The 15,764-nt window shown below is 37.3% G+C and overlaps 1 protein-coding gene across 2 annotated transcripts in view; it reads right to left on the minus strand.

Annotated features, from left to right (window-relative positions):
• RELN (reelin) overlaps window positions 1-15,764 on the minus strand; it is a 286,617-nt gene that overhangs the window by 196,811 nt on the left and 74,042 nt on the right. For both annotated transcript variants that reach the window (XM_032192390.1, XM_032192399.1), the window contains exon 3: window positions 9,760-9,895. In XM_032192390.1, coding sequence (XP_032048281.1) covers window positions 9,760-9,895 — 136 coding nt within the window. The remainder of the gene's footprint in view (window positions 1-9,759; window positions 9,896-15,764) is intronic.

Here is a 15,764-nt window from a genome sequence, read left to right on the forward strand (position 1 = left end):
TAAATTCTAATAACTCCCTCCTCACACAGATGGACCTGTGGGGGTGGTACTACCTAAAGGGTCCATGCTGTAATGGTGAAGGAGGGAGGGTGGTCAGTTGGGGGTGGCTGTATGTATCTACAGATGCTGGTGATGGTGCCACCATTTATCAAGGGCATTGTCAAAATGGGTATCTTCCAGGATGTAAGAGAAAAGAAGGCAAGATGGACATACTGAAAGGGATTTAGGAGTGAGAGACACCGAGTTTTTCAGAGGACAAATGGTGTCAGAAAGCGGAGTAAAAGAGAGAGCTAACTATCAAAAGATTCTTTTCTAAAAAATGGAAGAAAAATGAAGCAAGGGAATAAGGATTTATCATTTCATTTACCTCTCCATATTTTCTCTTTTACATGCCAAATAATGGTTGTGTTAAAAACTTCTGCAAGCCTCTTCTGCAAGTTCTCTTGACCTCAGGGATCTGTAGCTCCAAAAGATGGAGTTCATACAGACCACAGTATTATCATATACAGATCAATGCTTATAAACAATGTTTGTAAAATGGTAATCTGAATGGCATTAAAATAAATAAATAAATAAATAAACTTTCATTTGTTAATACTGTAAAAAATCAGAAAAAGACAGATACTATCAAAATTTTCCTAGGGCAGTTTCATCCTGGTGACATTTGTATAATGTAAACGTTGAGGTTATAATAAAATTAAATTTTATTATTTATTCTATGATAGTTTACATAATATACTACTCTACAATATTTTATAATTTATAATTATAAACAAGGAACTATATTTCATTTTATATCCTTATATAAGTATTATCTAATTATTAATAACAGATTAGAATTTCTCAAACTGAGATGAGACAAACACACCCTATTGCTAAGTACAGTTTAAAAAATAATTATGAAAGATTGTCAAAATAAATATGATAGAGTGCACTCTGTCAGGTAGTTTGAGGTCATGGTCATTTTGAGTACTCAAACCCAAATTTTCCCAGCATGTGAGCACCAGAAGTTGATCCAATGTTTTTGATATCTTCAAGTATAAGGTGTATTTATTTATTTATTTGTTTGTTTGTTTATTTATTTAACTTTTGTTATGTTTAGATGTGAGGTGAGTGTCTTACTATAGAAAAAGGGAGAAAGAACAATTTTTCTTGCCATATTGGGTTATAGTTAATGTCTCTCAAAGTTTTCACATTTCAAATATGTATGTATGTATGTATATATATATATGTGAAGTCTTGCTGAATATTACTGCACTGCTACATAGTGCTTTGTAAGTTACCTTATTAGAGTTCATCCAAACAAACAAGGAGAGAAAAGTCAAGATTGCGTGAACTCGGAATAAGGGCAGAGCATCCTTATATGTCGTCTGCTTTGTACACAAACAAAGCATAATTTCAAACAAGTAATCTGAAGACATTGATTTAAAAAATACAAAAAGTGTTGTCTGTGGTTTTGCTGACAGCCTGTACACGTATGATTGCTCTGCTGGATCAAAGCCAGTGCTCATCATCCTGCGGTATTGAGTTCTTCACAAAATTATTTAGTAATAGTCCCTTGCAAGAAGTCAAGTGCTTCCCAAAGAATTACAAAGACAATGCCCTTATCTCAAACTCATCTATGCACTGGACACTTCTTGTATTATCCACTCAAGTGACAGCAATGAAATTATCAGACTCTTTCAGTCAACCAGGGGGGACATTACAGAGCTACAAAGGTCTTCCACATGGACACAATGTTGTACAGGCTTGTCGGCAGTACTGAAATTTAGCTTTCCAAAAAAATAAGTACAAATGTTTTCTGCCCTTGGCTGTAGTAGGGGTTATATATGTTTATATATGTTATATAAACATATATATTATATGTTTACCCCTAAAAATGGTTCTGTGTGTGCTAAAGCTCATTCTTCACATAGCCAACATTTCCAAAAAAAAATCACAAAAACTATTTCATACTGATTTCATTAAACATACTTCTTCTGCGATCTCATTTTGGAAGGTTTGTTATCAATCAATTATTAGCAGTCAAAAGATGTTTCACTCAATTCATCTGTTACAGAGGAAAGCCTACCAGTAGAGGCAAACTGTTGGAGTGTGTGTAATACATTTTATATTTCAGTCATGTTTTCAAAATTAAAGCATCTTGGGAAAATGGGAAGACAAAGCATCTCTTTGAATGAAACAAAGATTTATGTTCTTGATGAACTGAAATATGCTCTGAAAAATAACCCTGAGGTTAAATTTCAGAGAGAGCAAAACAAAGTTCAAGGGAGAATTCTAAACACAATTACTGATAACTGTGCTGTGGATTGTGAATTGATGGTCTCATGCACAAAAATAATGGGTACATTGCACAGAAAGGGAAAAAAGTAAAATCTAATCTCTGCTTCTAGAATTGCCAAATGAATATTTGTAAGAAGGGAAACAATTCTCATAGTGATTTTTTTATTATTTAGATAATACCAGTAGAAAATGAATTTCATTTTCTTTCATGCAGGAGGTGCCAGAGTCCTATATGGAACCATGCCAAAATCTTAACAGAGTAGCCAAAGGCTATATTGAGCTGCCTTCTGCTATCATACATTACAAGTATGTGATATATTAAATTTGTATCATACAAATAAAAGAAACCATCCTAATATTGTATCATCTTGCAGTTTCTATTCTGGCACTACACAATGTTGATGAAAGTAGAATTTTATGCTTTTTGCTCATCTTTTGAATTGAGTCCAACTAACTTATCAATAGAATTTTCATGTGCTTTTCTTTTTTAATACATGGTCACATACCCATTCTTCCCGTCTTTGTTGGTTCTGTTTCTCTTGCACCTACACAGCATGAGGAGCCTAAAATAGCAAATAGCCATTTATCTACAAGCTTGGAGAAAATGTTAAATATTGAACATTTCTCTCATTTTCATGGGCTTTTAGTAGTATTACCAGCTACCTGAGGGGACATTAGACAATAAAATTTGCTTCGAAGGGAAAAGAAAAAAATTGCAAGATTTTATGAACTTTATAAGGTTGTCTTTTTTTATTCATATTCTTCAGCAGTTTTCAACTGTTGAGCAACCAACTTGTTAGAGATATCTTGACATGTACCAAAATACTGACCGTTGAGGATGATGGGATAAATAATTCATTTTTCGTGATGTGGCAGGGGGCAGATGAGTCTGTGTTGGTGGGATACAGATCGAGACTGAAAAACTTACGTCCCTGTAGAAAGGTGAACATGGGATTAGGTAGCTAATGATCCATAAAAGTCAGTGGAGACCTAGGACTTGATTCAGCTGCTTAAACATGTCTGAAATAATTTGAGGTGTCCTAAGGAAACAATTAGAGCTAGAGAGACCTTCTAGACCTGCAGGTACCTCCCTGTAAACGTAAAATTAGATGTCAGACTGTACATGCATGTGGTTCTGTAACTGGCCCAATTAACTATCAAGAGAATTACAGATACATAATTCACTCATAGATACCTATCCAGAGATATCTGTGTATGCTATCTAAAGTTGAAATTACCTGAAAATCCCTTTGAAGAATTTAAAATCATGTTCATTCAGGTTCCATTGTCCCTCATGGTGTTCTTCCTTTGCTTTGAACACTTTTGAATATTCCTTTATCACAGTACGCTTTGTGCTAGAGCATAACAACATTTCTGAAAATACACAGAATTCCTTCCTGGTCTTCTCTGTTTGCTTTATCACCACATAAAATAGGCAAAAGTGAGAGACAACTAATAGACAAGCTACATCTAATTCTGCACAATTGGTTGAGTCTATGTTGCTTGGGGTCATACTCAGAAGAGCCACAGCAATTCCATGCACGGTGTTTGATTTCACTGGAAAATTAACAAACACAGAAGATGAAGGAGGTAATCTGGGCACCACATCAAAATGGGGCATGAGCAGAGCCAAGATCTGAATCAAACATTGGCTTGTGATTTTCAGAATGTTACACATAATGCTGATTGACAGTACAACAATGCCTCTTCCCAGGGAAGTGGAAAACCTAGTGAAGGAGCAATTTTTCTTCATAGTTTCACTAAACTGGCACACCAGAAGGAACAATTACTGACTTTTTTTTTTTTTCTTCACAAGACATAATTTATAAACAATATGGAAAAATAAAATGGCTGCAACACTGGACTAGTGTTAGACCTACCCTGACTGCAAAAAAGGACTGTCTGTTACCTGATGGCCATACAACCCTTGTCTTAAGCAGAGTTCACACCAGTAGCAAAAAGATTGCTAATCAATATCCTACTTCACTCTTCCCTTGCAATAAACAGTAGGAAGAGAAAAGTAGCACATGACTGAAGCAGGGAGCTGGTGTTTCACAGAATGTCAGAGCCAAGGCTGTCCATATATCATGGTGTCCATGTGCTTTACAGCACACTGTTTAACTGATTGCAAAGATTACAAATCATAGTGACAAGCAGGATACAATGAACAATTTATTTATTTGTACTATTCTGGTTCAGAATTTGAGGAATAAAAACCTATATGATCATATAATTGAGCATTGAGTAATCACATATAAATACAAAATAGTTCTGATATTTGCTATCTTCTTTTTACTTAGCATTTTCAACACTTGTGTGTATTATCTTTGCATGTAGAGCAAACATAACCATCTACTTAATCTTGAAGTTACCCTTCTACATCTCCTTCATTTGAGTTTTGTTTGTTTGCTTGTTTGTTTTTTGTTGTTTGTTTGTTTGTTTTTGTTTGTTTTGTTTTTATCAAGTGAAAAAAAAAATAGCAAATACTGTCTTAAATGACAGTTTAGCAAAGTGGTTTACCAGGAGAATGTGGTTCCTTCAGACAATATATCCTTTTCCCACCCTGGTTAGAGGACTACTATAGCAGACCAAGTAATCTTCTTGGTTGTTTATAAAATATCTCCATAATTCTTATCATGGGTTTTCTATAAATGTTTTAAATAGGTAACCAAGACTCTCAATCACAGTCTTTATGTTCTGCATGATATTTCAAGTTCATATGTTGACACAGTTGCAATCTCCTAGAAAAAGGCTTAAACACATGGGCATGAAAAGACCAGTTTGGTAACAAAAATTTCCCAGAAAAGAGTTGTATCATTAGGTGATTGTGGGAAAAGGCATACTAACACTGAAAAACACAACTCCTTTCTTGTAAGTTTCTTCCAAATTTCTTTTAATAGCTCAGCTGCCTGGCTCAGCACTGACTTCCAAACTTTGTCCAGGAGCTGTGCTGGGAACCAATTGTTCCTTCTTGAGAAGTGATGTGCCAGTGTCCTGCCTCAGCAACCATAGCTCTCTTACCCTCATCTGCAAACCGATGTAAAAAAATACTTATTTTTCAAAGTAATTTCTGCAGCAACCTATTCTATTTAATACAGTAGTTGGAACTTCTGTAATAAACCATGCTGATGCTCAAAACATAGTATGTTTTTGAAATTTAGGTCAGCTTTATCACTTCTACAAGCTAGAAAGTTAAGCCATCTACAAAAGTACAGGCTTAACAACCTAAGATGTAATGCTAAGTATTACCCTGCTTAACAGCCATTATCGTCCCTGTGGCAGGCAGAGGTTTAACTAGGTTAGTGTGAGCTTAGAGCAGAAATTACAAACAGTGAAACCTAGCTGAAGGACTGTGAAGATTATGTTTTACCAATTTCCATGCAATCAGAGAAATAATTTATTAGCATGAAGGAGGACCTACTTTTATTTTTTATTTATTTTTTTGGAGGTAAGCAGTGATTATAGATCTTGGCAATTTACTTAAGAGGTCTTGGTGCCCACAGTCTCCTAAGACCTGTTTAAAGGACTCCTAAGTTACTACTAGGAAAACTGTTCTGCAAAAATTATGCATTTTAGTTTGCATTTCCTCAGTTCATCTTGAAGTATCAGAGGTGAAAATAATACTAAATAATTGCACTAACGCATCCTACAGGGGCAGCAGCAGCTTTCTGGTTTTCTTTTAGAAGGGTTTTTACAGAAGAATGTTTCCAAATATTTATAGATTAGCCATAATAAGGTATTTGGACCACCAACAACAATAAAAAAAGGGAGAGTAAGAAGTAATTTGCATGTGATCAAAGTAAAACACAGAAGCAGGTTGGTTCCAGCAGCCTTCCCCCATAAAGCACAGGACTCTGCACCATCTCTTGGCCTGGTGACATCAGGGAGGGGACTTGTTGAGACGACACATTGCACCAAAGGAAAATGCAGGACCCCGTCAGGCACCATTACCTTTAGACCTGGCAGTAGCACAGCAGTAACTGGACTACATCACACTGCAGAGGTGAGGAATCTTCCAGGGGGAGGAAAGAAACCAAGTGCTTTCCTGCAAGCTGCTGTATGAGGAGTGAATCCCAGTTTCTTGCAACCTTGAATTTCCCATCTCCACAAACACAGCCATCTTCCATGCCAGAGCCTCAAGTGCATTCCCAGTTCCCACCATCCCGGACTTCACCAGCCCTGCTTCCCCATAGAAGCAGCAACACCTTGGGTGTCCAAGGCTGCCTGCATTAGTAAACAGCATGTTGCCAGGAGCCACCCTCCTCAGCCATGTGTTGGGAATGCGTGGTGGGTTGGTAGCTGGAAACTGCCAAATTTAGGCCAGGAAAATATCCGGCATTTTATAGACAATCATGCTGCAGCAGGCAGGACTGCTGCTGAGAATGCCCAAATTTGCTGGTAGAAATTCTCTATACATTTACTGTTATCAAGAAACTTAGTATTGATACCCCAACCACTTTGTCACCTTTGTTTAGTTACTGATGGATATAAGAACTATGGAGGGGGCTGGCTGGCAGCATGACCACAGAGATCTCATTTCTTAGGGGTTCAGTCTTATTTCAGGACTGAGCTCTAGAAGCACCAAAAAGCATAGATGAAGCAAACAGAATTTTTCCCCATGACATCTACAGGGTTATGACTACCCTGTAGGGATTAAGTTTTTCTTCATACTGATATGACAAAATGTAACCTTCAGTTTCTATCAAGTTACTTAAGATTATCACAGACTGAAGCAATAGAAATCTGTTATATCTGTTTTAACAACTACATGTGGCCTTGTTATTCCTATTCCCAGGCCTTTTCATTTAGGCTTGTTAGCAATAAATATGCTCCCAGCAGACTGTTGTAAAAAGAAAAGGAGAAATAAGATAGAAATAATAGCCAAGGCTGAATAATATAAATGAGAAATTGCACTTCAATACGTTATTCAGAAAACAGAAGAGAGCAAAAAATCCCAGCTCTACCCATTCCTCACCTGAAACTCAGTCCTCAAGTGTAGGATACCCATCTGCATAGGAAATGATAGACAAGAATGATTTCACTGACATTAACTTATGCATGAATGACCCTAACTTGAGCCCTGAGCATTTCAGCTTTTCTGCCTGCATGTCCATGCCTCCAGAGGATGCCAGAGCAGGTCAATAGCAAATGCACTTAATAAAAGCTGGTCATGCAGTGGCCTTTGGAGATTCGCATGGTGACCTTTGTCCAGTTCCTCCTGAGAAGTGTCCAGGGATAAGTGTCAACACAGCAAAACTTACACCATCAGTGCTGGCACTAATTAATAACCTTATTATCCATCCCAAGAGAGGTTAAAGACTAATGAGCTGATCTGAATCACTGACACATTGGCAGCAGCATAGGAAGCTCTTACCTCTGTTGTGCTGTTTACAGAGTCCATAAATTATCATTCAGTGATATCATTCTGTGAATACTATTATTTATATTAAATTTAAACTAAATATTTAGTTAGTGTCAAGTGTTAAAAAGTCTTTTTAAATTAATTTCCTGCAAAGGAGTAAGTGGCAGTGAACAAGGCAGGGCCAACTCTAAAGTCGGAAAGTCAGAGAATTGTGTATGGCAACTGCAGCCAAGTCCTGCAGCCAGGTGGAGGAAACACCACCATCAGGGAGGCTAAGCCTTTCCTCTCTTGTCTGAATTTATCCTTCAGGACACCATACTGATATAAACTGCATTGCTTTGCTGACACTAAAGGACAAACAGGTGTCACAGAGCATCCTTTTGGTGTGCCTCTGAGACCAATAGACCCCCTGGCCAGGGGCCCTGAGAGTGGCTCGGTGCCAGGTTGGTGCTGCCACTCAGCCCTGCCATGGCAAGGACAGGCAGATTTGGTGTCTCTGCACCCAGACTGCTAACATACTTATGCTTACATCCACGCTGCAGAGTCAGGGATGAATTCAGATTTCTTCTGTGTGTGTTCTATACACCGTAGCATGACCAAAGCTTTACCAACATGGTACAAAACCCACCTCTATTGAAGTGCTAATGCACCTGTTTAATCATGGATTAAACAAGCGGTTGGATTTCCAAAACAGTTCAGTGCTGACCTATCTCTGTTTCCACTGAGACCAGTGATGAACCTTCCACTGATTTCAAGATAGGTAAGAGATTACTCCCTCAGAAAATGTCCCTTTGATTTCATTTAAATGCGAATCATCAGTCACAACACTATTTGTACTTCTACAGAGCTATCCATCATCTCTTCTTCAACAACAACAAACAGAACATGGACAAAAACATCAGTCACAGGAAAATGAATGGCTGTTTACAAACTGACCTCAAAACTTGCAATGGAGGGTCACATGTCATAAATAAATACATTCACAGTCACTATGCAAGGTAGGACCAACAATTATTTCTTGAATATGCAGGAAAATAAAAAAATGAGAAAGGGAGTAAGCAAGGGGATGCAGAAAAAATGTACAGCTCATCTCATTTTCCTCAGGCACCTCAAAGGACAAAATTTAGCTGCTACTCTGCTCAGCAAAATAAATTGTATATTTGGAGAGAAATTAAAGGACACATAAAATTTACAGAATTTTCACGGAAAAGAAAAAAAAAACATATATCAGAGATTTCTTGAAGGTATGTACAGCTATTTTGTGAAGGTAACATTTCTGACTGAATCTTTGAAAACCAGTGACAGTATTTCCTCATATTTTCCTCAAATTTGACTTGAGTCAAATAGTGAATGGGAATATTAAATACCATAAACAGCTTCTCTGGTACATTGTAGAAGTTAATGAAAAACAAACACATTTTCAAAAGTCTGTTACCACTCATCAAAACTATTTTTCCCAATTTATCATTAGACACTTAGAAGAAAAAAAGAAAAAAGGGCTAGAAAAAGCAAGGAAAAAAAAAAAAAAGTCTTGGCACTCTCATTGGAGTTAATATACTGTTACAGAATGTAGGAAAGAAATCAGCTGATCACCAGGTACTGTATTCACTATCAGCAACGTATATCCTCAGAGAATTAAGTCTCTCACTTTTTACAACATGTTAAACAATAAAACAACTTGTTTATGTGAGACACTTATCTGCATTGGGACACCCCCCAGTACAGAAAGGAAGGAATACTGACTCAGTAAAACATTTGTTGGAAAACACAGGGCTGTCACCAAAACACACAGAAGGTCTCACACTCTCAAATTCGCAACAGTTCACTTCTCTAACTGGGGAGCACTCTGGCTTTTTGTCTGTGAATGGGTTAAGCTTGAAATATTTTCTACTTTATACTCTATTCTAGGTATACTATTTTCACTCAAATATGATCTACTAAATTTTTTGGGAGAAATCATTAGAAAATACTTTAGGTAAATATAATTCTACATGAAAATATACATTCTACTAATTCATAATAAGCTGTGTATTTTTTGGCACTTAATAAGGTACTAAATCATCATATGATAACTTAGGTCTTTAAAATGAATTACCAAAAATCAGGATACGTACATGAAGTTCACGCAGCCTGTCCCCGCAGGTGGAGCAATCCAAACAAAACTGAGGTTGGTGGTTGGGAGATGGCTCACATGTGATGCAACCACACTGCACATGAACTGATTTCCAAACTGGTGGTCAGACATAATTCCTACAAGAAAGGCACAGGGGAGATAAAAAGTAACATGTGTTAATGGCTCATTGCAAGGTGCTAACAGACAGAGTAGTACATCTACCATGTGTTTCATCATGGCAATATGCAAGGAGAAAAGCCAAGGGTATGCCATGAGGTAATTAGAATCAATGCCAATGAAAACATTGGAGCTGGCCTTTGCTGGAGCCAAGGCTGACTTTGGCTCCATGTATTTACTATCATTATTCCTCATGAGACCAATACCAGAGGAATTATTTGCATTTTTAAGGGAGGGAGCTGGATCACAGCTGCTGTAAATCAATGTTACTCCACTAACTCATTTACACACATTACAGATCTAAAATGAAATTAAATATGAAGGAAAAATCTTATATTTTAATAAGAAAAATGAGGCTAATAGAGAAAGGTGTTATCTTTTAGTTAGACAGGCACATCTACTTGAAAAACAACAACAAAACAAACAAAAAAAACCAAACAGATAAGCTTTTGTTTCATGAACTCTTCTGATCTGAAATAAAAGCAGCAACCTTCAACAGCTTTACCAGTATATATTCCTTTGAATTTTTTTGAATCAGCCTCTAATATATGGATGAATGTAAATGTCTTCTATTAATCACCCTCTCTGGAATTCACTCCAGTTCATCAGTAGATAAAAGAACTGGATTTTCACACACACACACACTAAAAGAAAATAAAAGAAACAAGAAAATAAACAAATTAACAAAGAAAAACACAAAAACAAATACACACACAGACACCCACATGATACCTGACATCATTCTTGTCCCCTCTTGGAGCCCTTCTGTAGTTTCCTCTAAATCAGTGCAAACTTGTTTGTTTGTTTAACACCCCCAGGCTTAAAGTAAGGCAATCTTACTTTGACTGGATTACTACACCTTTAATCCTAGCACATTAAACAATAACTGTTGAAACTATTCTTTAGAAGGCACTTAACAAAAGGAAATGCCTTGTTCACAGTTACTTCAAATACTGAACTTGTAGTTCAGAGAATAGCTACAAGGGCTAAAACATTGCTAATAGGATCAGAGGGGAAGTAAATGGTAGCAGGTAACTCGATGTTCAAAAAGGTCACTGTTAGCTGTTATATGGCTGTATCTCAGAAAGTTGGTATTTCATACAGTTCCTTGCTGCAATCCAAACAACAGCAGAAAAATAAACCTTATACCTGCCTCTCAGAATCCTCAACAATTGTTTTTGACAGCAGTTCTACTGAAATGTGAACCCAACAGTCTCTCTTTAAGCCCTCACTAACCCAAAGGCTGAAGGAGTTTGCAAGCAAGAGACTTTCACCACGGAGACTGATGGCTCCTTTCAGCTGCAAACACACTGCTCCTCCTGTTCCTCCCCAGGGACTGCCAAGCCAGCAGAGAGGGGGCTGCCTCAGAAGGAAATCACTGATCATTTTACAGATCAAAAGCAACATCTGAAATCCCACTCAGGGACTAGTGAGGACCAAACTATATTAAATTCTAAACTGGTTTCAATTATAGTGGAGAAATGGAGGTGCAGTGAGCTTAAATAATCTGTCCCTGGAACGACAGGAGGCGTGGGTGATGGCAGTGATGCCTGTATCTTTTACAAATGACCACAACCCTCTCATTCACAGTTTTTCAATTAGTTCCCCACTGAAGCATACACATAAAGTCTTCCATCATTCAGGTGGTTATACTGCTCAGCTCAAATTCCCAGGCAGTGGAAAAACAAAATCGTAGAATAGTTTGTGTTGGAAGGGACCATAAACAGTCATGGCCATCTCTTGTTAGCCTGTACTGATATTTAAGTTTTCATTTGCTTTCCTTGACTGGTTTGGGGTGGGGGGTGGCACTAACATCCTCAAAGAAATCTGCCTGACTGGTGTCCTGGAGTCTATCCAGCAGCTGCATGCAGAGACAGATACGTCCAAAAATATGCCCAGAGAAGTCCCTTGCAGGGTGAGTGTTATTTAGGGAACTTTGATTTGCTGAGGGTGCAAGATGGAATCTCTGCTTCTTTTGCAAAGCTTTGGGTCTCATCCCTCTCTCTTTGAACTTTGGGCTAAAACCAGTGACTCCAGTGACGTGGGACTGGCTCTTCAGAACTAATGCGGGGCACCAGCTCACACATATCAACATCACAGCCACATAACAGGAAACAGAGCCAGCTACAGGCTTTATCAGGTTAATTAAATAACAGAGGCTGTCAGGGGAGAAACAGGAACATCCCCCTCAGTTTGAAGAAATTCCCCTTACTCCAGAGCCAAACAATATGAGGGAGGACAAAGACTGCCCTACCCACATCCCACAGCCGGGGAATGGGCACAGCAGCTTGGGAAATGTGACCACTTCCCTCCTTGGCAGCAACTTGTGAGTTAATGAATTCCCTAGGTTTCAAGGCAGTAGGATGCAAAAATGTGTCTAATACATCAAACACATACAACATCTGTGGAGAATTTCTTTTCCCTTTGATTTACAGTTTATAAAAAGAACTTTGCAGTGACTAGAATAAATACTAAACAATGAAAAAAAAAGACCTCATTCAATTTTTTTAGGAAAAAAATCTATGAATTGCAGAAAGAATAATCAAAATTCCAGATTTATCATTTTATCAACTTTTTATAATAATATTTTATTAATAATTTATCATGATCTTTTTTTACAATAAAAACAACCACCCCTTATCTGCTGGACCTTTATAGCGTGTGTCAACTTTATTTTGGAGTTCAATATCTTCAGAATATTTCACAAAACTGAAGTACTGAAACTTCACTGAATGACACAGTGATGTTTAAAAAACCTTAATCTAACTTTCTGAGGCTTAAATCTAAAATATTCATGCTGAAAAGGTGAACATAATAATAATAATAAAAATGTCAAATATGGAGCAATGTAACTGATATTAAGAACTCTTGAAAATAAAGAAGAAAAATAATAAATTATTTCCCCCTCTTGCTACCAGCCTTCTTTCAGTGCCCTGCTATGGAAAGAAACACTTCTCTTCTCCTCCATCCCCCTCCAAACAGGCAGGCTGCTTCCCAGACTGAGTGCTTGTTCCAAAATATAAGGACAAAAGTCAAACAAGGTTCTTCTATAAAAAATAAAGTGAGTACAAGACTGCCCTGATTATATAGCAGTTCTCATAACACAAGTGTGTCTTGTATGTACCTCAGACAGCTTCAAAGACAGAGTATGCCTTATTTTAAGGTATTTGGCTCGGGTCCACACTGTCCTACGGCATGTTTTGTTGACCAGTGCAACTATACCCATTCAAGTCTAGAGTTATAAAAAATAATAAAACTAAAGTAAAAATAAAAAGTAATAGTCTTAGGGTAACATTTTAAGATCTGCCTTTATAAAACTTGATAAACACTTGTGGAAATAATCAGGTGTTGCCATGTCACTCAGTACAGTAATATTCAAAGGCTTGTGACAGTTACACATCCACAGATCTAAAACATACTGCATGCAAAGACACCGTTAGCATCTCTCTGAATGCCTTTGCCCTTGTTTTTTACAATGTGCACTCATCATACTGAGGTGTCTCAGACATTTGCACTCTCTGGCCTCTCCATCTCCTTTTCAGAGCCGTTAGGAATCCCAGTAAAATCATTCAACCCTCAGACATGCTTTGTACCTGCAAACACTACTGGGAGAGGAGCTAGACATGCTCAGACCCTCTCAAGATTTAACTCAGCAGCTGTTTTCTATTGCATAAACTTTTAAAAATGTGCTCAGCCCTATTCAATCCATTATTTGAAGTCACTGAATGAAAAGGCTTCTACATGAAGAGGTAGATTTCAAGAGGTAGATTAAATGCAAGAAATCTAGAGATGGACAAAACCTTTTGAATGGAAAATCTTATGTAAAGTAAAATGACAAATACAAAGTTTGTCTGTGAAATATTATTATATTACTAATCAGAGTCATTAGTATGGGTGTTGGTGCTAATTCAGGCAACTATTTTACCACTTTCATAAGTCGGCATACAGGAAGGTGAACAATATATGAAGATGCTGTTTTAGTGGTCAATAAATGTCTGAGCACAAGGGCAATTCCTCAGCTCTTTACTTCTTTAACCTTGGTGAGTATCTTTCCCAAAAGGGGAGGAAAAGAAGATAGGAACTATTCTCTCAGCTGGATCACTGGAAGTCAAAAGATAATCTTTTTCTCCCAAGCAAGGCTTGGGAGTCATCCAGTGTTGCAGAAAAATACAGTAAAACTCACATCCTTTTTTGCTTTCTAAGTCTGAGAAATGTTAATCTGTAATAGTCCTTACTTACATGTGGTAACTACATAATATTTCTTATTTAGAAAACAGTTCCCTAAACCCAAACTTTATACAAGTAGCTCATCTGCATGTCAAAGTCCTTGGCAGATTCTGAATTCATGCTAAGTCTCAATGGACTTTCCAGCACTGAACCGGATGGTAGGTAGCCTACCACTTCTTATTTATTATATTAATTGTGGATGAGAGTAACAGAGACAGTTAATGTTAAATACAGGTGTAAGATGAATGACTACATTTTGGTTCTGCTGCCTCCAAACTGATTATCTGCAACACATTTCCATTTCCAAAATTATGCATAAGAGTGACAGCAAAATGCCAAACATAAAATATTGATGAAATACTGAGAAAATAAAGCTGTAAGTACCAAATTACCCCAGGATCTTTCAATAGCCATTCCTTAATAATAGATAGTTTAAGCTAAAAACAGATATCTTCGAGGAAAACCCACGTGCCTCTCCAGACAATATGGGGACCAAAAGAATTCTGTGTTGCAGTTGGGCAGGGAGCTGTCAAGATCCAAATTTACAGAGATCCATGTGCAGGCCTCAAGGAAATTTTTAGGCTAAAATCTGTGCCCTGAATGTATATAGGCACCAAGTGCATTTTACAGCTGCTGGAGCTGCAGCTTTCAGACTACATTTCCAGAGTGAGGCACCTCCCTTTCTCCTAGGTCTGTTTAGATGTTTAAAGGACTTTTCTGATCCTTACCCACAAGTAATGCATAAAAATATAATGTGTTTTCCCTGAGTGCTATAGCAAGATCAACAATCTGCATTAAGAAAGCCTATTGAGAGTAAAGAAATATCTGGAGTTAGCAACTATCTTGTCTTTTCTAAAACATGAATACAAATGTACAATTATTAGTTTATTTTGTGATTTGTACTCAGATAGCCAGTTGTAGGCAGCTGAATTACCCATATAAGGTCCTTCAAAGTGAGTAAAGATGCAGAATCTGGCCCTAAGTGAACTCACCTAGCTAAAATATGAAGCTGCTGATTGATTTTTTCAGAATGATTTCCTTCCGCTTCACAGGAAAAACACATCTCTTTTGATACGAAGTAACAGACTGCTATAGCACTTGGTGGCCTTTGTGATCAATTAAGGGTCAGAATGATCAGATAAATTATTAAGTAGTACAAAGAAAGGAAAGACCAGCAACCATGAGATATAAGCTTCCACCTTCATCTTGAAGTCATGAGTTTGTTTCACTATTATTATTTCTGCTTCACTAGTAAATAATAGATTTTTTTTCAGCTTATGCCATGTTGGGGAAAATACCATCCACAGGCTAGGAAGAGAAGAAAAAGAATGAATAACCATATAGCAACTCAATAAAATCTGTCACTAAAATCCTTAACTCCTTTCATGGTCAGGAGCCAAGTGGATACTGAATGCAGCAATCTGACTCCTGTGGGGTGCTGCTGTGCTGAAGTGGCTAGGGATGGAAGTATTTATTTTATAACACTACGCTCCCCATATAAAATTTGAATTTTTTTTTTTTTTTTATAGTTCTGAAAACAACATTTTACTGCAACTTTGCATTTGAATTACATTCACAGTTTGGGATCCAGGTCAGAAACAT

Source organism: Aythya fuligula, chromosome 1 (genome assembly GCF_009819795.1).
Source record: "Aythya fuligula isolate bAytFul2 chromosome 1, bAytFul2.pri, whole genome shotgun sequence".
Lineage (NCBI taxonomy): Eukaryota > Metazoa > Chordata > Aves > Anseriformes > Anatidae > Aythya > Aythya fuligula.